The 25,641-nt window shown below is 50.6% G+C and overlaps 1 protein-coding gene across 1 annotated transcript; it reads right to left on the reverse strand.

Annotated features, from left to right (window-relative positions):
• PIK3CD (phosphatidylinositol-4,5-bisphosphate 3-kinase catalytic subunit delta) lies at positions 1-24,111 on the reverse strand. The gene is made up of 23 exons (XM_080920720.1): positions 24,024-24,111; positions 13,427-13,599; positions 11,060-11,288; positions 10,743-10,972; positions 9,867-10,046; positions 9,590-9,739; positions 9,031-9,120; positions 7,839-8,060; positions 7,174-7,270; positions 6,951-7,081; positions 6,322-6,372; positions 6,078-6,245; positions 5,860-5,990; positions 5,575-5,718; positions 5,294-5,393; positions 5,005-5,183; positions 4,804-4,916; positions 4,593-4,671; positions 4,084-4,251; positions 3,436-3,559; positions 3,014-3,159; positions 2,500-2,632; positions 1-1,681 (listed from the first exon to the last, which is right to left on the reverse strand). The coding sequence occupies exons 2-23, from the start codon at positions 13,565-13,567 to the stop codon at positions 1,544-1,546; spliced, it is 3,144 nt and encodes a 1,047-aa protein (XP_080776846.1). The 5' UTR covers positions 13,568-13,599; positions 24,024-24,111; the 3' UTR covers positions 1-1,543.
• Positions 24,112-25,641: the final 1,530 nt, after the last annotated feature.

Consider the following 25,641-nt stretch of genomic DNA (forward strand, 5'->3'; position numbering starts at 1 on the left):
TTTTATTTCTTCACACCTGTCTTTACCTGTCATGTCAAGGTTGCACAAACTGGTCTCTCAGCCCACATCAGTGAAAGGAAATATACCTTCCCCTACAGAAACATGAAACAACGTAAAAAGAAACACAGAAAATACTTTTCCAGCCAGGTACACAGACCATAACACCCGACCTAGAAAGGCTGAGCCTGGGCAGAATCTGCAGCCACACCAGGGAGCACCCTTTTCAATAAATAACATGGTATACATTCACACACACACACACACACAGACACATTTCCTATTTCAGAGTTGGTGGTACAGACTGAGGGCTCAGCAAGTGCTGTGGGGGTGCCAACCACTGCTAGACCCTCAGCTTGTCATGAAGGAGCTGGCACCTGGGCTCCTTGAGCCATGTTCTGGGCTGCTGGCAAGGCAGCGGTGATGGTTCTGCACGTCTCAGAGATGCTACCGGGAGATCCAGGTCCTGAGACGGCAGCTAATACATCAAGATGTACTGGGGATGGCACGGAAGCATAGGCACCACTGAGCTGGACTCCCAAAGCCGGGTGGCTGACTCCACTGCCCAAAGTCAGTTTGGATACCTGGGAGGAGACCGAGACGCTGCATTTCTGGAGTTGTTCTGATCGCCAGACTACACTGAATTTAGCCCTCGTCCTTGATCACACATCAGAACCTAGCTCCCCAGCTGCCGTTTGAGATGGCAGCTCTGGGAGAGATCAGTCCTGTCCTTCCATAAAGCTGCCTTTGTGTGCGGCTCACACGGACTGTGAGGAGGACTCCGTTCTGGCTTTGCCCTTCGTCTGGATTCGAGACCACACCGAGCTAAATCGGAACCGGTCTCTGAACGTTTTGAGGCCTGGAACACAGGATCTGTAGTGGAGGTCAGGTCCCTTACCCCAGCCGTGGAGGTTCCGTACAGGTTTGCACGTCATGTTCTTACCCGCAAATAAAAGGCGAGGGTGCTCCTACACCCGTAGCCAAGAGGTGGCTTCAGCAGCGCAGAGCAAGTGAGCCTGAGTCTAGACGGAAGCTCCTGGCTTCCTCGGGAGCTGCCAGAGGCTTGGTCGGTGGAGGTCGCCAAGGGTGGGCCACACAAAGGTGGCGGAGGTGAGCTGAGGATTGAGGTGTCCTGTCTGCATGGGAGGCACCAGGTGACTGCCAGGCTTGTTCCAAGCAGCCAGCTGGGATCCTGGGAAGAAGGCCCCAAGAACTGTCTTTGCTGGGCCGAGACCCACAGGTTGGAAGACTTGGGGGTACCATCCTCAAGGTGGTGCTTGCAGTGTTGACCTGGGGCTCATGAGGACAGCACCCCTTCCCCTGCACAAGAACGCGCTTCCATTTATGGCTATTCTGTTCCTTAAACATTTCGAGTCATAAATAAATAACCAGTGTAAACAAGAAGCAGTTGTTTGGCTCTTCCCCGTGAGGAACGATTCAGGCTTTGGGGCCCCTTTGATGACCACTGAGCATGCCTGGTCTCCAGTTTTACCTCTAGGGCTGAGAGCCGGGAGGGAGCCACTGTGTGACCACCAGGGGGCGCCTCTTACTGCCTGTTATCCTTGGATACATTGTGTGCCAGCCAGTTGACTTTGGTTTTCCAGCTCTCCCGGAGAGCTTCGTTGAACTTCACCCGGAAGTGCTTTAGCGCCTCTTCCTCTGTCTTCCCTAGTGCCAGAGAGTCCTGGACAAACACCAACAGCAGGGCGACATTAGAGTGTCAGGTGGCCTTCAGGCGATGCCCTGGCTATGCTTGTGGTCTGTCACCATCTCTCTCTCTGCTCCAGTTACCACAGACTAAGGATGTGGGGGGGGGGGGGAAGCATTTATACAATGTGCAAGGGGCTCAGATTGTGCAGGAGCATGTGTTTGAGTGAGTGCACGCACACACATGTGGGAGGACAGCCATGAAGGACATGTGGATTGACTAAGGAAGGTTACCATGTTTCTGCCACCCAGCACAAATGGGTCCAGTAAACTGGACCTCTCCGACCACTGCCCACTGCTAGGACAAGGATGGCATGAGGGTCCCACAATCATCGGTGCCCCCCTGGAAGTCTACCAAATGGAGCTCTACTAGGGTTCAGACTGCCCAGGCTGGCTGGGAGAAGTATACAGCCGTAGAGTAGGCCCTGACTCAACCTTGGCTTGACCCTCTGTGTTGGTAGTTTTCTTGCCAACTGGACACAAACTAGAGTCATTCGGGAAGAAGGAAATTTCAACTGAGGAAAGAAATGCCTCCATCAGATTGCCTGTAGTTAAGTTGTTGGGGCATTTTATTATTTTTTTGGGTCAGTGACTGATGTAGTAGAGTCCAGCCCACTGTGGGTGGTGCCGTCCCCTAGGCAGGTAGTCCTGGATTGTAAAAGAAGGCAGCCTGAGCAAACCACGCTGAGCAATCCATTGCCCCTTCTTCAGTGCCTGCCCTACTGCGAGCTTCTCTGCCCACGTTGCTTTTGATGACTTTTATCATAGCAGAACGGACCCCACAGGGACACTAACCTTGAGATACTGGATGTCTTTGGAGCAGCTAAGCTCAGGCAGACCTGCCGCACGCATCAGAGCAAAGAGATGAAGGAAAAGCAGCCCGTGGCGCCGCAGAATGGTGTAGGCTCGTTCACAGTAGCCTCGGAACCTGCGGATGAGGGAGGGGAGACGGGCAGGTGAGGTCCTGGGTTCTCTTCTCCACTCTGGCCCAAAGCTACTGGGCCTGTGTGCACCTTCCCCTGAGCTGTTGCCCTTGAAAGTTATCCGCCAGATGCTAGTTCCTCAGGCTGACCTCCCTCTGCCTCCTACTGGAGACACAAACCTCCTTCCCCATGGCTCAGTGAGAAAAACCAGGTTTGGAGGTCGCTCATCCCAATCCACCAGCGGGGGGGGGGGGGGGACACGGACGAGGGAACCGGAGTAGGACAGCTGTCTCCAGCCAGTTCCCTCCTCACCCCACCCCCACCCCCAACCCCGAACAGTGTCCCTGGCATGGGGAGGGGGGGCGATAATCAAGGGCAGTCCTCGCCTTTCGAATTTCTCACTGTTGCTAGTTTTCCCCTGCTGGATCACGTGGACAAAGTCGTAAGTGAGAATGAAGGGGACCCGCTCACGGTTGATTCCAAACTTGGTCTTGAAGTTCCCCAGAAAGTGGCCAAAATCAATGTGGAAGAGCTGACAGGGAGGAAAGGGCACGGAATAAGGAGCCAGAAAGAAGGGACAGAGGGGTGTATAAAGCCCCCTTATCCTAGTGTGAGCAGGACTCCAACCCCATGAACCCTAGGGGGGAAGAAAAGGATAAGGCAGATTGCTGGGAACCTCAGTTCTTGAGAGACCCAGGAAAAGAAGACACCAGCAGGGCTCACAGCCTTCACTGGGACACTAAACAGGGCGGAGAGGGGCCAGACAGCCAGTTAGCCCATAGGGAAGCCTCCCAGCCACACCCCCTACCTGCCCACTCTCTCTGATCATGATGTTGTCACTGTGCCGGTCACCAATGCCTAGCACATATGTGGCCACACAGTAGCCAGCACAGGAGAGAGTGAATTCTTCGATGGCCCGATCCAGGGCCTCCCTGAATGGGGAAGACGAAAGGTTATGGTACACCAGACCGCAGCACTTTACCAGGGGTGGATCTGCCTCTTCCTCTTGATTCTAGCCTTTTGGCTTGCTTTACTCAACAGAACGTAAGGGACACTGTTCTAGAGCCTATGCCAATGATAACTCTCTGATCTGGACATGTCCCCCCCCCCCCCACCACCGCCTCTGAGCACCTTGGTGAGAGGCTGAGGGCCAGCCTGCACAAGCAGAGACCAGGAGCAGAACCAAGTCTCTAGGCATTCAGTGGACTCAAATCTTAGACCCCCCTCCCAGGTTTGGGAAAATTCCCAGATGACCTGAGTTGTCCCAAGCCAGGCATGTATGATATCATGGTTCGCAGCAGCTGAAGTCTAAGGTTCTAATGGCGTCACATTCAGATTCAGACTGGCCCCATAGCTGAGCCAACTAGTCCGAGACGATTGCAGCCCTTCCCTCTTCTCTTGTCTCTGATAGGTCAACCCTTCCCGTATCGCACCTCCCAGAAGGCTTGAAACCTACCCAGGATTCTTGGACTTGAGCCAGTTGAGCAGAGCATCCTTGTTGAAGGCGGCTGTGGCTGCCATGTTGCTCTTATTCAGCTGGATGTTGGCGATGGTGTCCGAGTGGAGGACCACCTCAATGAGGCCTGTGCGGTCTCCGGTGGGGAGGCAGCCGTAGGGGGTCATCCTAGGTGAAGGAAAGACCAGCAGAAATGTCATGATCAAAGGCTGTTCCTGGGGATGCCACATCCAAGTTGCTGAGGACGGGAAGGATGAAGGACTCCAGAACTGGTACCCAAGATGATGAGGGTTTGAGAAAAGATGCTGCTGCCTCCTTTGGACAACAAGCCAGGAAATGCAGAGGGGAGCAAGACAAATGCACGGCCCCACTCCCTGCCCTCTCCATCTCTCCTCTCCTGAGGACAGCCCTTTCCCAACCCACACAGTAAGGACAGTGTTGATCCCTTTCAAAGGCACAGCTCTAAGGGCTGGCCCAGAAACAAAACAGTTAACAGGATGGGCCCCAACCTCAGGTCCAGGCCCTCCTGCTTCCATAGGACGTCCATGAGCTGGATCATCTGCAGAGTCAGCATGTCCTGGCGGAGGTCTGTAGTGTGGGAAGGAGACCACAGTATCTGGTAGGTTCTATTTTCCCACTGTGTATAAGCTCTTAGGTCCCAGGACCACCCCTTGGGATAGTTAGGCCTCACTCAGCAGGCTCCCTAGCCCGCCTGCTCACCATCCCCGTTCTTAAAGATGATGCCCACGCTGCCAGCGCTGCCCGCCTCCTCGCTGCTGTACATGATCCACAGTGGCTTCATTTTGGAGTCCATGAAGGTGCACTGCTCCACACTGCGGGCCAGAGAGTGGGTTCGACAGGTGCTCCTCCGCAGACCGGAAGGGTGGGAGGAGCCCTGGTAGGGCCAGGCGCGGGGCTCACCAGACTTCCTCCAGCAGGGTGCTGGGGTCGAGCGGAGACTGCAGGTGGGACAGGGCCTCCATGTAGGTCTCCTGGCGCATGCACATATGCATCATCTCCTTGGTTTGGGGCTTGGTGGTCTTCTGGGAGCTCACCTTCACAAAGTCGTTCAGTGCCTTAAGCTTGCTCAGTGCTTCCCCCTGGTGGTGGTGGTAATGGATAGGCGGTGGTGGGTGCCAGCCACAGGTAGGAAGATGGTCCAGGGATAGCAATCTGAAGCGTGTAAGCAGAACCACCGACAAAGCCTTACCTGCTTCATCAGCACCTTCATGTGGTGGGTGCTGCCTCTGCAGTAGGCTTCCATGATGAGGCCAAAACGCAGCGCCACTGATGGCACATGCATCTCAGACCTGGGGGAAAAATGAGTCTTGCCAGTCTGGGTCTCACATCCCCTCCCCAGCCTAGGTGGGACCCGGAGCTGCAGAGCATCTGAGCCTGCTAGAAGCAGGAGTTCAGCAGGATCTCAAGAAGCCTGTGATCTCCCTTCCCCGTGCCCCCCCCATAGGATTTCCAAGGGGTGCATTCAGCTACCGGAGGTGCCAAAACAGGAAGTGTCCGATCTTGCGGTTAGCCAGGGCTCGGCCCAGCAGGAACTTGGTCAACTCGCAGTCCAGGTAGGACTCGTATTTGAGCACTTGCACCAGCTGCAGGAGGTACTGGAACAGCTCGTCATCCCTGAAGAGAAGGAAAGGTGGCGGTCTCTACCGCTGGTAGGTGGCAGAGCAGGAGGCGGGTTCATCCCAACCCAGCTGTATTCCAGAAGAAGGAGCGCGGGGAGTCTGTGGGCCCCAGGGGTAGCACCCGGCTGGGACTCACGTCAGCTTCCGCAGGGACTTGATGGCGAAGGAACCCACGTAACAGTCGGGGAAGCTAAAGTCCAGAAGTTCCAGGGCACTCAGCACAGGCAGCTCGGGCCAGGAACACAGCAAATAGAGCATCTGGGACAGCTTGGTGGTCAGGTGCGGGGTGGGCGGTAACTGTCCGTCTGCCCCGGGGCTCTCCCCCCACCCCCCAGAACTCCCCTCTCTACTCACCTGGGCCACATCCTCATGTTTATTCCACTTGGTGACCAGTAGGAGGCGGGCCAGCGCCTCTGGGAAATGCTCCTGGACTTCGTGGCGCATCTTCCACACCAGGTCCTTCTCGTGCTCGTACAGCTCTCCAGATCCCCGGCGCTCCAGGATCTCCCGCAGCTGCAGCTGCTGAGGGGCGCAGACGGGGTGAGGCCTCCGGCTCCAGGCCTGACTGGAGCTCCCCCATCCCAAGGCCTGAGCTCACCTCCTCCTCTGTGATGCGCCCTCGCTCTCCGTGACGCCCCAGCTCCAGGATCTGCAACAGGTGTCGGGTTCTCGGTATCCTGGGCTTGGGGCAGCCCCTTTGGGGCCCCTGTGCAGGACTCTACCTCAAACCTGACGTTTGTCATCCTCACTGACAGAAACCACTACGTGCATTGCACAGCGTTTTCCAGCATCCTAGCTTGTGGCTACAATATCCCAGGAACATCCTTCCCACACCAAACATTACAGAATGGCAGCTCAAATGGCTCTTGGGAAACCCTGAATTGGCATAATGGCGTTACCCTAGGAACGGGCAAATCCCAGGGTGGCCAGGGTCTAACTCTCCAAAGAACTGCAAAACTGGACTAGGAAAAATCTAGAAAAATGGCTCTCAGCCTTTGGGTCAGGAGCCCTTTGGGAATGGGAGGGCGTCCAACACACCTTTCACAGGGGTCACCTAAGGCCATCTGAAAACACAGATTATTTACATGACGGTTTGTAACAACAGCAAAATGATAACTTTTAAAATGATAAAATATAAAATTTAGCTTATGGTTGGGGTCACAACATGAGGTACTATATTAAAGGGCCACAGTGTCAGGACTGAGAGCCAGAAGGATCGTCACTGACCTTCTCCAGAGCAGGGAAGTACACAGGGTGGGGAGCCACCTCAGGCAGGTAGATGACCAGGGCAGCGGCACTCTCTGTATTGGGGTTACCACGTACTGTACCCGCAGGATTCAGCAGCTCTCCTTTCTCATCTGGACACAGGGACAGATGCAGCTGTGTGTGTCAGGTCACTAGCATTGAGACCTCTATCCCCTGCTAGACACTCCCCTGGGGATGGGCCCACCTGGGACAGAAGGCCACATGTAGAGGCAGCGCTCCCCCGTCTTGAGCTGATCTTTGTAGTCGAATAGCATGAGGTTGGCCCAAGCGATGGGGCAGTCCTGGGGAAGGACACCAGTGGGTTAGGGCCAGGCACAAAAGCCCCATTTGCTGATCTCAGAGTAGGACAGACCTGAGGGGATCTGGGCTTCAAAGAAGGGCTCCCAGAAAGACTTCAAGGGAAGACCCTGCTTAAGAAAAGGGGGGATCAACTGTCTTGTCCTAGTGAGAAAACCAGCAAAGCCTGCATCCTGGCTCCTGGCCTCCAGAGAAACCTGAGCCAGTCCCATATCTGGCTCCGCATCCAGTGTACATCAGCAGGTTGAGAGCCACTTTAAATACTGAAATTGGGGAGTAGGGGCCCAGCCACTCAAGACCACAGCTGGCCCAGGCCCTACAGTCCCTCTGAGGACACTTTCTACCCAGGGAGCTGCCTGCAAAAGCCCACTAAACTACAGGTCCAGAGTAGGCCGTTCCCAGACTATCCCTAGAGTGTGTAAGGATCCATGATGGTGGAGAGGCTTGGGGTTTAGACACCCCACCACCACCACCAGGATTCCTGTCCTCAACCTGTCTGCAGCTTGTGGTACTGCAGGAAGACCTAGGCTCCTTCCAGCAAGCCCTACCCACCGCTTTCTTGGACTTCTTCTTGGTGGAGCGCGCCTTCTTGGCCTTCTCCACGACAGCATAGAGAGCAAAGCAGAGGCGAGCCATGCGCGGCAGGTCACAGATGCTGATATCAAACTCTAGTCGCTGCTTCCACACGGGCTCTGAGCACACATTCACCTCTGAGCTCGACACCGTCTTGCAAAGCATCTCATTGCCATGGAAGAGCCCGGCCTGCACAACCAGCTGGGGGGTGGGGTAGCGTGGGGGGCAGGCACAGATTAAGGGGAGCAAGGGGCCCTGAGCCCCAGCCCTCTCTCCTCACCAGACTTCTCCCAACAATTTTCTCCTCAAATGTTCTCATTCTTAAATGGGTCTGAATCTACGTTCCTCATGGTGTATGTGGGTGTGTATTGTTCTTCAGAGGGAAAGGCCAAGTAGAACAAGAAGCTGTGGGGCAGGGAAGGCCACAAACTGTGCACTGATGGCCCAAGGCATGTCCTTTCCTGTCCAGGCCTCAGTTTCTTCAACAGGAGATGGTAATTCCATGGCTCTAACATCCTAAGGCTACCTGCCCTTTTTGATCCTCATGGGCTCCTATCCAGGAGCCACACTCGTTAACCATCCCAAACCCAACACCCAGCCCTTCATGTTTATGAAATTATGGAGCTAGGAAGGAAAGCCAGACTGTCTGTGGGCCTCCCGTCTCACAGATGGAACCATAACACCTCCACCTGGAAGGCAGCTGTGAGAACGAAGGATGTGAGGCTTGTAGAAGTGTTTTTTTTAAAAAACCAAACGGCACAATGTTCCCACACTGTCTTCAGAACCCAGAGGGAGCTCAGACCCCAGGGGAGGCAGCTACCCATCCAGGCTGCAGCCATACCCCGACCAGCTGCAGCTGGCTCTTCCTTGCGCCTCACACCTCCCCAGATACCCCTTTCATCCCCACAACCTCCACCAAAGTCAAATACACAGAATTCTGCTCTGCCTGGTTTCCACGAATCAGTCTCTGGCTGGCTGGCCCACCCCACTCCCCTCTTCCTGTTTTGAAGCGGCTTACAACCACTCCAGGCAGGGACTCTGGGTAATGTGGTCAGGTGGCTTTCGTGTGACATCTTCCCACTCTTCTTCCGCTGCCACCACCCCTCCTGGCCACAGCCACCTTGTTTGTTTAGAAAACAGTGGCTCCCTCACCTGCTCCAGGAGCCCCTACCTTCATCCGCTCATCTGCATTCACTTTCCGGCCCTCAATCAGCTCGATGCAGAACGGCTGCTCCAGGGACCACAGGGACACAGAGGAGGGCTAGGGAAGTAGGGGGACAGGGTTAGTGGCAAAGAATAAGACACCTTGGGCTGGAGAGAAGGCTCAGTAGTTAAGAGCACAGACTGTTCTTCTGGAGATCCTGAGTTCAATTTCCAGAAACCACATGGTGGCTCACAACCATCTATAATGGGATCTGGCGCCCTCTTCTGGTGTGTCTGATGGCAGCTACAGTGTACTTATATATAATAGATATTTAATGAATAAATAAATAAGACACCTCTCCCCAACACTGTCTTTTTGTCAGAAAGCCTGTTGTGCAAAGCACAAGGCTCCCCAATACCTTTAAGATGCACAAGAGGACCACGGAGGCTGCCCTGTAGTTCACGCAGATCCCAACAGGACCCTTGGTCACCCATCACAGGTCCCTGAACCCACTGGCCCTCCTGCTTTCATCCTAGCAGACCGGGAATGAGCAGATGTGAGAGAGACAGGGAAAACACTGCCTCACCTTCTTAGCGGGGATTGGGGGAGGCTTGGTGCGCGGTTTCTGCACTTGGGGGGCAGGATTGCTCTGCTCATCCCGCATGGCAAGGATGGAGGAGGAGTGGACCATGGTCAGATGGGGAGTCAGTCCGCTGTGCAGGCAGCTGCAGATATACTGGAAGAGAGGTGCGGGGTGAGCTGCTGATGGGGGGGCACCGGCTCATTCCCTAAGTCCAGTTCCCTCGATGCTCCTGGCCACAGGCCACACTCGGGTGGCAGGGCGTGTGGCGCGGAAGGCTCACCTGAAAGTGGCAGAGCGGGTGGCTGCCGTAGAGATACTCGTGCCTCCCGTTCACCTGCAGGGCATAGTCCTCAGGCTGCTCCACCAGAGGCTGCCGGAACACTGTGGCCTTTTTTCGGAGGGCACAGGCCATCAGTGCCAGGGGCATGTCCTTGGTGGATACCTGGAAGGTGAAGCTCTCCTGTAGGAAGAAGGATGTCAGCCTCCTGCTCTGCCGTCCCTGAGGCCTCTAGGGCGCAGGGGTAAGGCTGAGAGAGTCCGTCTCCAAATTGTGTCTAGGTGCTCACTAATCAAGGCATGCAACCAACATCCAGGAAGCATTGGGAGGGAGGGAGGGAGGGAGGGAGGGAGGGAGATATTGTCAAATCTGCCCGATGAGTGGGAGTTCAGATTGTCTGCTGCTCTTGCAGAGGACCTGGGTTTGGTTCCTAGCATCCATATACTGGCTCACAGCCATCTCTAACTCCAGTTCTGGGGGGATCTGACATCCTCTTCCTCTTCTGACTTCTGTAGACACTAGACATGTGGGTGGTACACTTCCACACACACAGGCCAAACATTCATACACATAAAGTAAAGTAAAATGAATCCAGGGCTGAAGAGGAGGCTCAGCGGCTAAGAGCACTGGCTGCTCTTCCAGAGGTCCTGAGTTCAAATCCCAGCAACCACATGGTGGCTCACAACCCTCTGTAATGGGATCCGATGCCCTCTTCTGGTGTGTCTGAAGACAGTGACAGTGTACTCACACGAAATAAAACAAAATCTTTAAAAGACAATAAAGTAAAATAAAATAAACCCAAATTTGCCTGATGAGACAATTGGCTGAGCCCATTGGCACGCACGGGGACCTGGCAGGTGCCCTCTAATGCAGGCTCACCTCACTGCCCTCGAACTTCACATTGACCAGCAGGGCTCGGTTGCTGACCCGCAGTAAGCCAGGCCGCCAACCCCTGGCTGAGGGCTCCAGCTGCAGGGGGAAACTATACTGCAGCCACTCCGCCCAGCCCAGCTGCTGGCGCTGAGCCGCAGCCTCTTCGCAAAACTGGCGCATCTTAGTGCGGAAGTCGTTGACTTCCGGGTCCCGCAGGGAATCAAACTCATGGAGACCTTTTCGGGGAGCGAGAGGAAGAGGTCAAGGACACTGTCAAGACACGTGGGGCCAGCCCAGTCGCTTCCTGTGTCGGCTAAGTATACCTTTGCCGATGAGGAGGCTGATCTGTGAGTTGATGAGCTTCTTCACGCGGTCCCCCTCGCGCGCCACCAGGCGCAGTACGGGCAGGAAGGGCTGGATGTCACACAGCCTCCGTTGTTCATCCTCCAGCTCCTGCTGCTCCGCTGTCTGGTTCACGCAAGTGAACACGTAAGCCTCGGGGTCACTGAGCATGTGGAAGAGTGGCTCATACTGTGCACGATGCCACAGCACCTGGTAGACAGGGTCACAATCAGTCCCTACCGGACTCCCACAGGGGCAGAGGGAGACCCCAATAAGACAAAAACTCCTGTCCCGGAAGACTAGCCAGCCGTGTCAACAGACTTCCTGTCTCTGTCCTTAGTCCACGGTGTTGGGGTTTTCCGAGACTAGGAGCAGGGCAGTGGGCCCTGTATCTCCTCTAGGGGCTCATGGATGACCTTTGACTACCCAAAAGGATGGCCATTTGTGATCTTTGAAACCCTCTTCCCCCACGGATGATCATTACGATTACCACTATCATTATTTTGTAGACCAGGCTGGACCCATCTTTGTTCTGCCCCTGCTTCCTAAGAGTTGGGACCACAGACATGAACTACCAAACTGGAGTATATTTCTATAAAGATTATAGCCAAGAGCAAGGTCGCACTGACCATGAAAGAGAGAGATACAAAGGGGCTGGAGGGATGGCTCTGAGGTTAAGATCACTTGTTGTTCTTGTGGAGGCCCTGGTTTCAGTTCCTAGCACCCACATGGCAGTTCACGATGCTCTGAAATTGGAGTTTCTTATAAAATTTACACCCTCTCCTGGTCGCTGCAGGCCCTAGTACACGCAGGTTACACATACATATATATGAAGGTAAAATGCTCAGACACATTTAAAAAAAAAAAAAATCTTGTAAAAATAAAAGCTCTTCATCAGAATTGTCCCGAGACTCAAAGGTGCAAGTACAGAATTATCTGGGAGCCCCAGCGAGACAGCCCAGCAGGAGCAAACGCTTGGCAGTCTGACAATCTGAGCTCGGTCCCTAGAACCTACATAATAGAAGGAGATGCCAGAGTCCTCCAAGTTGTTCCCTGATCTCCAAGGGATGTGAATGCCCACACAAGTAAATAAATAAAGGTAACATTTTTAATTAAAAACAAAACCAGAACCAGTGGCAGTGTTAGCCCTATTATCTCATCTGGCCCAACCACAGATGGTTGTTCTCCTTCCTTCGTTTTAAATATCTGTTTACTGATTGTAATGAGGGAGGACACATCGACTGGTACATGTGTGGAAGTCAGGGAACCACCGAGGACCTGCTTCTCTCCTTCCACAGTGTCGGTTTTGGGGATCAAACTCAGGTTGTCAGGCTTGGAAGCACCCTTATCTGCTGAGCCATCTTGCCAGCCTGCCTTCTCCCTTTTTGGGACAGAAGTCTAGACTGTCCTTGAACTCATTGTCTAGCTAAAGAGGACCCAGAACTTCTGACTCCTCAGTCTCCCAGTGCCAGGGTTACAGGTGTGTATGGCCATGCCCAGTTTATGTGCTGGGACTTGAACCCAGGACAGTATGCACTGTAGGCAAGCCCCCTACTAACTTGCTACATTCTCACCCTGGAAATTATTCGGTAAACTCAAACCTCTTTCTAAGAATGCTATGTGTACTGCCAGGGTGACTTTTTAAAAAAAAAGACTTATTTATTTATTATAAGTACACTGTAGCTGTCTTCAGACACACCAGAAGAGGGCATCAGATCCCATTACAGATGGTTGTGAGCCACCATGTGGTTGCTGGGATTTGAACTCAGGACCTCTGGAAGAGCAGTCAGTGCTCTTAACCACTGCTCCATCTCTCCAGCCCCAGGGTGACAGTTCTAAAGATGAATTGGTTACAAGGCCCTGGCTCTGTGGATAGAGTGGTTCCAAAAATGACCACGCAGTCACAAGTGGGATGAGAACCCAGCCAGAGGCAGCCCCAAAAACTGGCTCGAAATCTAGCAATCTACTAAAGGGAAATGCATACTGGTAAAGAGGAAGCCGACTTTGGAATGATAAGTGGAGTTTAACCACAGGTCTTTAAACAATTCTTAGAAATTTTATCTTGTAGACTTCACAGCTAAGGGCTGGGGGGGGGGGGGGGAATAGCTCAGCTGGTAGGGTCCTTGCTTTGTAAGCATAAATAAATAAAGAGATCATCTCTCCCGTCCCCCCTTTAAATGTGGCTTCTGAGGAACTGACAACAAGGTGTACTTTTCCTAGGAGATGGCAGCCCAGGCTGCCTCTGGCCGGCTCACGCGTACAGTTTACACCCTGGAATCCTGGGTCCGTGAACAGTGTCTCCCTGAGCACAGAGGTGTGAGAACCGGGCCTTAAAGCGTTGGCTGTACCTGCTTGATGGTGCTGAGGTTGGCATTTCGGGACACTGGGAAGTTCAAGTAGACTCCTGTGGGCAGTAAGAAGTCAACAGCCACGCTCTGGTTCTCCTCTTTGGTCCAGAACTCCATGGGGCAGTCCACCCCAGGGGGCATCCTGTCCTGTTACTTCTCTGAGGCCTGTTTTTCTGTAGGAAAGGCAAAGGCACAATGATCTAGGGCTTTGGAAGGGGTGAGGGGGTGAGGAGTGGCGCAGTGCCAGATCTGGGCCACAGAAGGACAGGCAAAGCGTGCCACACGAGGCACTATCCTGCCTAGGTGGCTTGTGACTCTCCCCAACTTTAGCCACCCAGTAGGCTGAGATGCTTCTCCTCATAGGTGGATGTACCATAGGTCAAAAGGTCACCAATACATGACCCAGAGGGGGAAACAAGAACAGCAGACGCTTGAAAACGGAAGACAAAACTCTACAATTCCTCAAAAACCAATTAGCTGAAAAACAGCTTTGACTAGCCAGGCACACCGGCACCTGCTTCCTGCTTACAGTTCCAATACTTGGGAGGTGAAGGGGAGCAAAGCCAGCCTCGGCTTTATAGCAAGTTCAAAACCAGTTTGGTGACCATGAGGTGTATCTAAGAAGTTATGATTTTTGTCATGCCAACCCTCAACCATCACCAGGCACCTCTACAGTACCACCGTGTTAACAAAACACTGCAGATAACAGGGTGTGTTCACCACCCACGCTCCATGTCACCAAATCCCTCCCCGCTGCCATCAGCTTTCCCTTCCGGGTCACCACAACCTGGAATCCAGCCATTTATCAACCCTATGCATGCTTTCAGACTCTTGTTACTAGTGCGCATCCACGGGCAATTCCTAGTATTTTCTGTGTGCTTTTAAAACCTTCCTGCTTCGTGAGTCTTTAGAGCCTCTGGCCACCCAGCTTGACAGGCCATCTACAGACCCAGACGTGTGCAGCAGGTAGCACACTGCTGCTGTGAGTTCAACGGCCACGTCATATCAAGAGAACATCATTTGCTTGCAGGCCTCCTCACCAGCCTTGGGCTTCCTCATTCTTTCTCCCTCCCCCGCCCCTCCCCCCCCACACACACACACTGGGGCAGGGGGTGGGGTGGGGGCTACAGATTCCCAGTTTAGCGCTGAGCATTAAGTAGGTTTAATGTTCATACAATCAAATCTGTTGTTCACTTTATGTTTTATTATTTTGGTTTTATTGTTGTTGGTTTTTGGTCTTGAAACTGAGTCTCTACTAGGCAGGCCAGGTTGGCCTCAAACTTTATGAGGCCTCAACGTCTTAAATGCTGGGATTAAAGGAGTATACCACTGTGCCTGGCCTATTTTTAGTCTTTAAATATATATATATATATATATATATATATATATATGTGTGTGTGTGTGCATATGTATATATATGTATGTGTATATGTGTGTGTGTGTGTGTGTGTGTGTGTGTGTGTGTGTGTGTATGGCTGAGTTTGTGTGGTTCCATTGGTAAAGTACTTTCCTCCCCACCGCCCACACACACAACGCTCAACATTCAATGCCAACACCACATAAACCAACTGGGTATGGCTCTGCCCATCTGTAATCCCTGCTCATGGCAGGCAGAGACAGGAGGATCAGAAGTTCAATGCCATCTTCTACTTCACTGCAAGTTCAAAGCCAGCCTCCACTACATGAGACCCTATCTCCAAAAACAAAAACAAGAAAAGACGTCTGAGTTGGGGTGTGCGGCTCAGGGGCAAACAGCTCAGCACGTTGTGGGCGCTCTGAATTGGAGCCAACACCAAAACGTAACAGGTAAAGTCCGTGCCTACTACAAGGTCAGATTCTCCTGGATTTAAATGACATGTTTGGTTGATGAGAGATGTTGATGGTGGTACCAATTGGTCTGGGCCTGACTGGGCAGCAGCTAGCAGCTGCTCCACGCATCGAGTTGCCTCCCGTGCCCCTCCCCCACAGCCCCTGCCGCTGGTAGCTACTTCCTCTAAGTGTGAAACCTTGTCTTACTTGGGGTTCCTCTTTCTGAGGCCAAAGTTTTCCTTTTTTATTTAAAATCCGGGTGGGGCAGCAGTCGGGAATCTGGGGAATTACATCTACAATGTGTTCCTTCCAGGCTTGGGAATTCAGGGGTACCTTCAGTCCCATGAACACAGGCTTGGGCTTTTGAGGACCCTACCCAAAGGTCTAGGTCTGAGGCAAGCAGATGTTCTGTTTTTTTGTCCCTCAGCCCTGTGGAAAGGAAGGTTTCAGCTGCATTTACCCATCTGGTGGCAGAAAATTAAGTCTATAAACAATTTCTTTTAACCATGGGAAAGAACCCATGGTGTGCAGAGAATGGGAAACCACTTCTCTCTTCCCTGAAAGAAGTCTAGAAGAACAATCATTCTGTTTCCAGTAGGATATGAGAGAAAGAGAAAAGATGCAGGGACTCAGGGTTACCCCCAAATGGCACACTGGTGCCAGGGAGTTAAACTATTGGGCTCTATTTGAGCGGAACATGTCTGTGCCTTGGGACCAAGCCAATCATAGCCCACACCCAGGCACACACTCAACAGACCTCCAGGACAGACGCTGCGGAAGACACAATTAGCGTTTAAAGCATTGTACCCATAAGGACACTTCTCAGTTGGAAGCCATCGACAGGCTGCAAGCTGTCCTTCCCCATGACTGTTAGGTGGAAGAGAGGAGGAAGGGATACAGATAGCCAATGAGAACAACGAATCTCATGGTCAGAAAGCTGAGCAACAGAAGGCAGGAATGAAAGCTAACACCAAGTTCAAGGCCAGCCTGGGTCACAAGAAACATTGTCTCAAAAGAACAGATACTCTCATGACGCAGGCAGGCTTGTCCTCCCATGGAGTTCCTGCCTCCTCTCCATTTCCTCAGGCTTGCACCATCCTTCCTGGTTTCTATAGCGATGGGGAGGGCACTGAGGGTTTCCTTCTGGTTTTGAATATTATTTTGAAAATATGATTATGTTGAGCATAGCTGTGGTGGGTATGAACACATGAGGACCAATGCCCCTTGGAGGGCAGAGCTGTCAGATTCCTGAGAACTGGAGTTACAAGCAGCTGTGAACCATCCCACATGGGAACTGAACTTGGACCTCCCTAAGAGCAGTTATCACTCTTAACTGATGGGTCAGCTCCCTACCTCTCCAGCAGCATGTCCCCTAACCCTCAAGACACACCAGCAGCCAGATCTATCTCTGGGCTTCCATGGGGATTTTGTTTTCATCCTTTGAATTAGGTTTGATTTTTCTTCTTAATTTTCAATTAGCTGGAAGGCAGAGGTGGTGAATCTGAGCATTCAAGGCCAGTCTGGTTGACATAGTGAGTTCTAGACCAGCCAGGTAGACACAAGGATATCCTGTCTTAAAAGGGGGAGGGGGCATGCTAGAGAGATAGCTCAGTTGGTTAAGAGCACTGGCTGCTCTTGCAGAGGACCCAGGTTCAATTCCCAGCAACCACATGAAAACTCACACTCCTGTTCCTGGGGTTCTCACACCCCCTCACACAAGCATACGTGCAGACAAAACACCAACGAACATAAAACAATAGACAAAAATCAACTATAAAAAAGTTACATTTACTTATCTGGTCTGTTTTATGTCTATTGCAAGCATTGGCCAGCAACCTCCTGGCCAAGTTGTTCCCCTGTCCCATCTTTCCATCTTCCACTGCATGTAACTTTTCACCTGGGTTCCAAGGACCCAAACTCAAGATGTCAGCTTGCATGGCTCTCCTTCTTGCCCACTAAAATCTCAGTAACGCATCAAGTTGGTTTTTATAGTGTCTCCCACAGACAGCATCCTTTTCCACGAATGAAGCAATACCCTGTCAGACACTCTGTTTAGAAAGTTCTTTCCTAGCAGGTTGGCTGCCTCTGACAGCCAAGTTCTGCCCTCAGGGGCCACCATAATTGATCAGCCAGGAAGACAGCTCAAGGCCAGGACTGCTCCAGTACCTGTGAGCAATACCTGTATCTCAAGCATTCGTCCTGGTTTTTCTGTCTGCACCTACATTATTCAGAAAGTGTCTGAGAAGATGTCACAGGACACAGCTCAGTCCCTTCAACCTTTTCAACTTGTACCACACAATCCACAAAAGCAGCTATTGGATGAGGTTGTGGTAGATTTATGAGTCTCCCATCAGCCCTTTCAACAAATTTTGGATGTTCCCAACCATTTTTTTAAAATCAGAATGCCTTTGGTTACAAGGCTCTTTTTTTAAAAAAGGATTTATTTATTATATATAAGTACACTGTAGCTGTCTTCAGACACACCAGAAGAAGGCATCAGATCCCATTACAGATGGCTGTGAGCCACCATGTGGTTGCTGGGATTTGAACTTGGGACCACTAGAACAGTCAGTCCTCTTAGCCGCTAAGCCATCTCTCCAGCCCTCAACCAGCTTTCTTTGGCCCGAGATGGTTCAGCCAGTAAAACACTTGTCTTGCTGCTTGAGAACCTGAGGCATCCTCAGAACCCACATAAAAAGCTAGATTCGATAGGCATATGCTTGTAATATGAGAGCAGGTACCACGGGACAGGAGGAGACAGTGAAACCTGGAGCTCACCAGACAGCTAGCAAAGCTTAGCTGGTGAAGCTGCAGGCCAAAGAAAGGCCCTGTCTCAAAAAAAAAAAAAAAAAAACTGTGGAAGCCTTCCTGAGAAACGACACCTGAGATTGTCCTGACATCTCTGCGCATGCGTGTGCACATGTATACATGCATGTGAACACCTGCATAGATCTGAAAGAGAACTTTCTCCAAAGAGTTGAACAGACGTACCTGGTCTACCATCAGCATCCAGGAATGCTTCAGGGGCCCTAGGAGACTTGGGAGAGGCCTACAAGCAAGCAAGGAGAACCCCGAGCTAGGAGCCCCACTGACTAGAGTCTTGCTCCAAACTCCGGGTTTCCAGAGAGTTCTTTGCTTTCTGCTAAGCTGCTCTCAAGGCCCTCAGTAGCCACAATCTCTAGACTAATAAACTCCACCTCTGTCCAGGGTCAATGGCAAATATGGCTAATTCTGACCAGGCTAGCTCCCCAGCCTTTGTCAATACAAAGGCAATGTTGGGGGTCCTGCAATCCTGAGTCCTGGGGAATAAATAGCCTCCTTTGGGAACACATGAGTCACTTTGGCAGGACACGCTGGGGACAGGCAATAAGAACAAGAAGGGAGGTTGTACCCCCCTTCTCGGGATAACCATCTTTCTCCCCAAGGTATGGAGCCCTGGGAAAACTACATCATGCTCCCTCATGCTGCCCCAAAGGGAACCCAGAGTCATTCCAGAAGAGGAGTGTCAAGGTCCCCTGGGAGCCATTTCTACATGTCTGTAGAGTCAGAACATTCATACTGTAGCCTGAGGAGAAGCCATCTGTCTAAAGCCTGGGTTTCAGAGTCAAGATGACAATTAATCCAAGAGAGTCTGAGTCACAGAAACGTCCAGAAGGTGATTATGCATAATCCAAGTATCCATAAACCCAGACTTGGGAGATCAGAGACTGTCATCCATCTCAACAGTGAACAGGGAGGGCACTGCACAAAAGCGTCAGGAGCCCCTCAACCTCAGCAAGCCCTTCCTATCAAGGTGTTCATCTCTAGGCTGCAATTAACCTGGGAAAAAACCCAACACAGGTGGGTACTTCAGAGCACAGAGTCCAAAGGTATTTTATCTGAAGGGTAACTTCACAGCAAATCTCCAGGGATGTTCCCCAAGAAAGGACACTCATAAGACTGCCATCCTGCTCTGGATGCCAAGGAAAGTCCAAAGCCCCCAAGATGCGCACTCCTGAGGGCTCCCAGAAGGGTGCTGTGAAGAGCCTTGCTCCTCGGTTCATCTACACTAACCACTTACTGTTCCGGTCAGCAGGAAGCCGAAAGACATCTGTCACCCTCGACCTTAGGGAACTTTTTAATCGAATGAGAGAAGATAGAAAATCAAGAGGAAATAGAATGAACAAGATGATTTCATAGAGCCAAAGAGCTGGACTGAAACAAAAAGGACTTGTGGGGAGGTGTCCTGTGGATGTGAGGGGGCAGGGGGTAGATGATCCTTGGGTGACAGAAGCCACACGGACGCAAAGGATCCAGTGAGTGAGGGATCCAGCAAAGATGGGCCCCACAGGGACCAGGTGGTGACAAGGAAGACCCTGGGGCAGGAAGTCAGAAGACTAGCCCTAGATCCTAGGGGAGAAAAATGGCCAGGAAAGGTGAGCTTAGCCCCTGCTCACACTCTGGCCTCTGGTTTACTGCTAGGATCTCCCGCTTCTGCTCTTGGTGCCTCAAAGCCATCTAGCAATAGGTTTGGAGGGTGAGCCTACAACTGAGCAACTGCACCTTGGACCTTCAGCCCCCAGCACTAAGGACTGAATAAACATCTTCTCTTTGGAAGTAAGCCAGCCACCGGTATTTAGTGATAGTAATTGAAAACAATACTTAACATAGTGTTGTTTTCCTGTCATTCCCAAGACTCAGAGGGAGCACTTGAAACCTGAAAACCATTTGGCAGACAAGCCAAAAGAGAACTAGACACAGTTGTACATTGTATCCACTTTGGTTTCAGTTTTTCTTCTTGCTTTGTAGCGTCAGGATACCTGGCCCACCATCTCTGTTTCTTATATTCGTGAAAGACTTTCTTTCACTATTTCCTCAAAAAGACATAAAAAAGTGTCATGGTTTGAATATGCTTGGCCCAGAGAGTGGCACTATTTGGAGGTATGGTCTTGTTGGAGTAGGTGTGTCACTGTGGGTGTGGGCTCAAGAACCTTACCCTAGCTGCCTGGAAGCCAGAATTCTGCTTGTAGCATTCAGATGAAGATGTAGAACATTCAGCTCTTTATGAAATGCCTGCCTGGATGCTGCCATGTTTCTGCCTTGATGATAATGGACTGAACCTCTGAATCTGTAAGCCAGCCTCAATTAAATGTCTTTTATAAGACTTGTCGGGGCTGGAGAGATGGCTCAGTGGTTATGAGCACTGACTGCTCTTCCCAAGGTTCTGGGTTCAGTTCCCAGCAACCACATGGTGGCTCACAACCATCTGTAGTGGGGATCCAATGTCCTCTTCTAGTGTGTCTGAAGACAGCGACAGTGTACTCGCATGAAATAAATAAATCTTTAAAAAAGAATTAAAAAAAAAAATAAGACTTGCCTTAGTCATGGTATCTGTTCACAGCAGTAAAACCCTAAGACAAAAAAATGTGTCATATTTTTTAAATTTACATCTAAAAAAATGCCTTAAATGAACCAGACAAGATTTCACACACCTGAGACCCTAACACCAAAGAGGCAGAAGCAGGAAGCTCATGAGTTTAAGGCCAGCCTGGGCTATATCATGAGATGCCTATGCCCAGTGATGCACAACTGTAATCTTGGCCATCAGGAGGTAGTAGGACTGTCCCAAGTTCAAGGCTAACTGAAATAAGCACTCCTAGACTAGCCAGTTTTTAAAAAAACAAAACAAAAAAAAAAAAAAAACAAAAAACAAACAAACAAAAAAAAAACCACCCTCTTTCAAAAACAAAACAAAACAAAACCTCAAACCAGAGGCAAGAGAGATTGCTCAGTGGTTAAAAGTACTTGCTGCTCTTGCGAAGGACCAGTGCTGGCTTCCAGAACCCATATTTGGTGGCTGGCAACTACCTTAACTCCAGAGCCACAGGATCTGAAGCTTCTGACCTGGATCCAAGGACATTACATTCACATACATACATACACACACACATACAATCTAAAAACAATAACAAAGCCAAGCAGTTGGTGGTGCATACCTTTAATTCCAGCACTTGGGGGGTGTGGATCTCTGAGAGTCTGAAGCCACCTTAAACTACATAGTTTCAGGACAACCAGAGCTATACAAAGAGCCCTGTCTTTAAAATAAAAGTAATAATCTTTAAAAGAAAACCATTATTTCTGATGCCACAGGGGTTTGTTTGAGACAGAATCTCAAGGTAACCTTGAACTCACTATGTAGCTAAGAGTTGACTTTGAACTTCTGATCTTCCTGCCTCCTAAGTGCTAACCTAATCTATGCAGCTTTGGGAGTTGACCCAAAGCTTTGTGCATGCTAGGCAAGTACTCTGGCAACTGAGCTATATCCCAACCACTGTTAACTTAGTTTTCACATGCAATAGCATTTGGTCTCTCCTTAAAAAAAAAAAAAAAATGTGGTGACTTCTGGTTTCCCTTTTCTGTCTGTCTAGGTCATTCTTGCTAAGACCTTAACTATGTAGGACCACCCAAGGCTGCCAGGTCAAATGCAAGGGCACTGTGTCAGCTACTTCTACTTCCCTGTAACAAAGTAACTCACAGGAAGGACTTAGGAAGAAAAACTTATTTTGGCTTGCGGTTTCAGGGGTCTCTGTCCATCACCACTGGGCAAGCATGGTCATGACCAGTTAGTTCATGGCTTGCCGGAGTCCGTGGCAGAGGCTGTCCACATCATGGCAGACCAAGAAGCAGACAGCACAGCAAAAACCAAAGATACCGCTGTCACAACTTATTCTGCTTGCCCTGCCTTACTTTACACCAAGGCTTCACCGCCTCCCAGGACTGTACCACCACTTGGGGACAAACATATGAAACAGGATACTGAGCGTGACATTTCAGAGTCACACCACCACAGCCACTAACGCCATTTGCACACTGGTAGGACTCACTGTGTACAGGGCTACACAAGCCAGCGATCAGTGTCGGGACAGATGGTGGCTGTTCTTGTGAGATTAGAGAGAAGCTTTGCAAGGCCCCGCATGGTGACTGGGTGGAAGCTAAGCCACCAAGTTTCCATCATTCTGTGAGCAAGTGTCTATAAACCTATCCATCTTTCAACTTTTTAAAATCTCCCTCCAATTTCTATCAACTCCCTTTCTCCTTATCAGCCCTTTTTCCTGATTCATGACTTTTGGTTTCCGTTTTTTGGTCCATTTAATTTATCCAGGACTGTACTACTTCACTGGTATCTGGTGCTCTTTCCCTAGATCTACCAGAACAAAGAGTGCAACAGTGAGAGGTAGAGCCCCCTGAGCCTCTCCTCTGGCCATGCTTAACCGCAGACAGGCTTCATCCCTTGTGGGCATGCACAGCTGCTGTAAGAACACATTGTAATGACCGCATAGTTCCCAGAAGATGCACAACTCCAGTTTCAGGGAATCCAATGCCCTCTTCTGACCTCCATGTGCACTGCAAGCACATGGTGCACATACATACATGCAGGCAAACACTCACACACATAAAAATAAATCTTTTTTAAAAATTCAAATTCTTTACGAATAAAGGCTAAAGTAATTAGAGGGTGTTTCCGAAGCCACAGAGATGAGTAAATGTGTTTGCTATGCAAGGTTGGCAACCCAAGTTCCCTCCTCTCCACTCACATAAAGAGGACATGGAAAACAACTCCATAAAATTGTCCTCTGACCTCTGTCCACACACCATCATGGTATAAGTGTACCTGAACACACACAGTAATAATACATGTAAAACATTTAAGGCATCTTGAAAACTAAGTTTTCTGTCATAAAAATAAAAAAAGTTGTTTCCTACCTACTGCTAATGTTAACATTTGCTTAAAGCCGAGTGGTAACAGCACACACCTTTAATTTCAGCATGCAGGAGACAGAAGAAAATGGATCTCTGTGAGTCTGAGGCTAGTCTGGTCTACAAAGGGAGTTCCAGGACAGCCAGAGCAACACGGAGAAACCTTGTTTTGAAAAACTGAAGAAGAGAAGGAGGAGGAGGAAGAGGAAGAAGAAAGAAAGGTGCTTAATATTTTTATTTTGAAAGAGATCCATAACAAAGAGGTTTAGCAAGCACCAAGAAAGACCTAGAGATGATGAGAGGAGGCTGGGGAAACTTCACCACAGATGACACTGGCCCTGCCCTTTTCTACCTGAAAAGACAACAGCTACTCAGACAGGGTGTTCTCCATGCACACACAATAATCATATACCCACAGAGACTGCAAGGGGAACCCAGACTTCTCCATCACACCGCTCAACACCCACCCCACTGCTTACTACCTGGATGGGAGGTGCCTTAGGTACCTTCCTATTACTGAGGCAAGACACCATAACCAAGAAAGAGTTTATGTGGGGCTCACGATTTTCAAAGGTTAGAGTCTATGACCATGGTGGTGGGGAACACACTGGCAGGCAGGTAAACATGGCACTGGAGAAGCTGAGGACATACATTTTAAGATATAACCATGAAGCATGGGAAAGAGACACCATAAATGGCCTGAGTCTTTTGGAACCTCAACTCCCCCAGTGATACACTCCTCCAACAAGGCCACACCTCCTAATCCTTCCTAAACACTTCCACCAACTGGAGACCTAGCATTCAGATGCACAACAATGACCCAGAACCTCAAATGAGCATCCCACCTTAGTTTTGTGACTTCCCCAGTCTCTGTAGACACAGAAGTCCCTACTTAATGCTACCACATAGCCATACCTCTAGAACCCATTTGCTTCCTTTAAGAATGACCATCCCATGGATAAGTCAAAGAGGATAGATTTTCTTCAAAATTTCTATGTGTAATACAGTATCTCTTCCTTCCTCTACATGTCTCTCCCTTCCCCCAACCTACCTGTTTGGGATGAGCTAAGAAGGACCAACCAGCCGAGGTCACTCTGCCTGGGAGATTAAAGGTAATTTGCCATCAGTGAGCTTCATCCCACTTCTGCCTGGCTCTCAGCTCCTTATACATCTGAAAGAAAGGAAGAAAGAATGCTTTAAACACAGATGTCAGAATCCAGTACCTACTGATGATGTATCTCAGGGCAGTGGGTATGTAACTCAGTGGGAATGCTTACCTAACATGCAAACAGCCCCCAGCACTGAAGGAAACACTATTTCATCTCAGATTCCCTTCTTGTAAGCCAATCTCATTTTGCTGGGTCAGCCTTTCTCAATACCTGCGTCAACCCCCCACCCCAGTTCCCCGTGGTAACATAGAAGCAAACCACGGGGGTGTCCCCAGACCTGAAGCAGGGGTGTGCACCAATGGCTCAGGTGGTCTCTTAGAGCTGCTGGTTGGTTTTGTGAAAGCAAAGTTAACTGATCTGAGCCATGCCTAAGTTGGAATTCTCCATTGAGTGGCTGAAAAAAAATAAAGATAGGTTCATTCACGTCAGCTCTTCATCCCAAAGATCTCTTTCCAAAGCCAAATCTAAAGGGGAATTCATCCCTGTTGGGTTAGTGATGAAAAGGTCAGCTGTGAGCAGAGGGGTGTTTCCTCTCCACCTCGGGCACACCTAGAAATAACCTACTCCCTAAGGGAAAATGAATGGACATCCTGCTCCTGGGTACCCGTACAGTGGGGTGGCTTGAGCCTCGGTTCCGTTAGAGTGGGAAGGGCTGCTGAAGACGCACAAGACAACCCACTAATTACTGGCTTCTCCCTAAGACAAAAGCAAAGCCCTTAGGAACTCCGCTAGAAACGGTTTATATATATACACACATCTCCCTGGGTCTAAGCTGAAGTCCTCTAGCCGGCCAGACCCTGAAAGCGCACTCAGCAGCCCTGTAGCAGGAGCCTGGGCAGGTGGGTGTGGATACACACCCTTCCGTTCAGCAACTAGGAGGGCCACTAGGACTTCCCAGGAAAACTATCAGAGACCGACCCCGAGGCTTGGGTCAAGGACTAAAAGAGAAATAACTTCCACGCTGACCAGTGGAAATAACAATATTAAGAGAGCAAGGTAAACAGTTGTAGCACTGAGCCAGGAAAATGAGAAGTTCGGTGCGGAAAGAAAGCGCCTTGAGAACGCGAAAGACAAAGCAGAAAAGCATGGTGGAGCCCAGAAGATTGCATCCTCAGAAATTCAGGACGGGAGACGAGGAAGCCAGGAAAGAATGCACCAGGGATTCGTTAGGAAGGACTAAGTCCCAGAGCTGAAGACGATAGGACCTCTGAGCCTAGGTACATCTTCGGTTAGCCGCCCCTCTTGGTTCAAGGGCAAAGCTAGGGATGGAGCGGAGCGTGCGACTGATGGGTAGGGAATGGGGACAGGGGGAGGGGGTGGGTGGGGAGCGCGCACTGAACTGCTCGGCTCCAGAGAAGTAAACAGCTCTTCCTCCTAAGCAAATGACATCCTCCTCGGGAGCCCACTGAGGGTCCGGCATCAAGGGCGGCAGGAGACACACCCAGGATTTCATCCTTAGAGTCACAAAAAGATGTAACTCAGCACTTCCTCTTCCTCCTC

Source organism: Micromys minutus (genome assembly GCF_963924665.1).
Source record: "Micromys minutus genome assembly, chromosome: 9".
NCBI classification, from domain to species: domain Eukaryota; kingdom Metazoa; phylum Chordata; class Mammalia; order Rodentia; family Muridae; genus Micromys; species Micromys minutus.

Coding starts and splice junctions, on each gene's coding strand:
- PIK3CD (XM_080920720.1), bottom strand. CDS start 13,567: ATGCCCCCTGGGGTGGACTGCCCCATGGAGTTCTGGACCAAAGAGGAG. Junction 5,991..6,077: donor AACATGAGGATGTGGCCCAG/GTGAGTAGAGAG, acceptor CTGACCACCAAG/CTGTCCCAGATGCTCTATTT. Junction 5,394..5,574: donor TTCCTGTTTTGGCACCTCCG/GTAGCTGAATGC, acceptor TTTTTCCCCCAG/GTCTGAGATGCATGTGCCAT.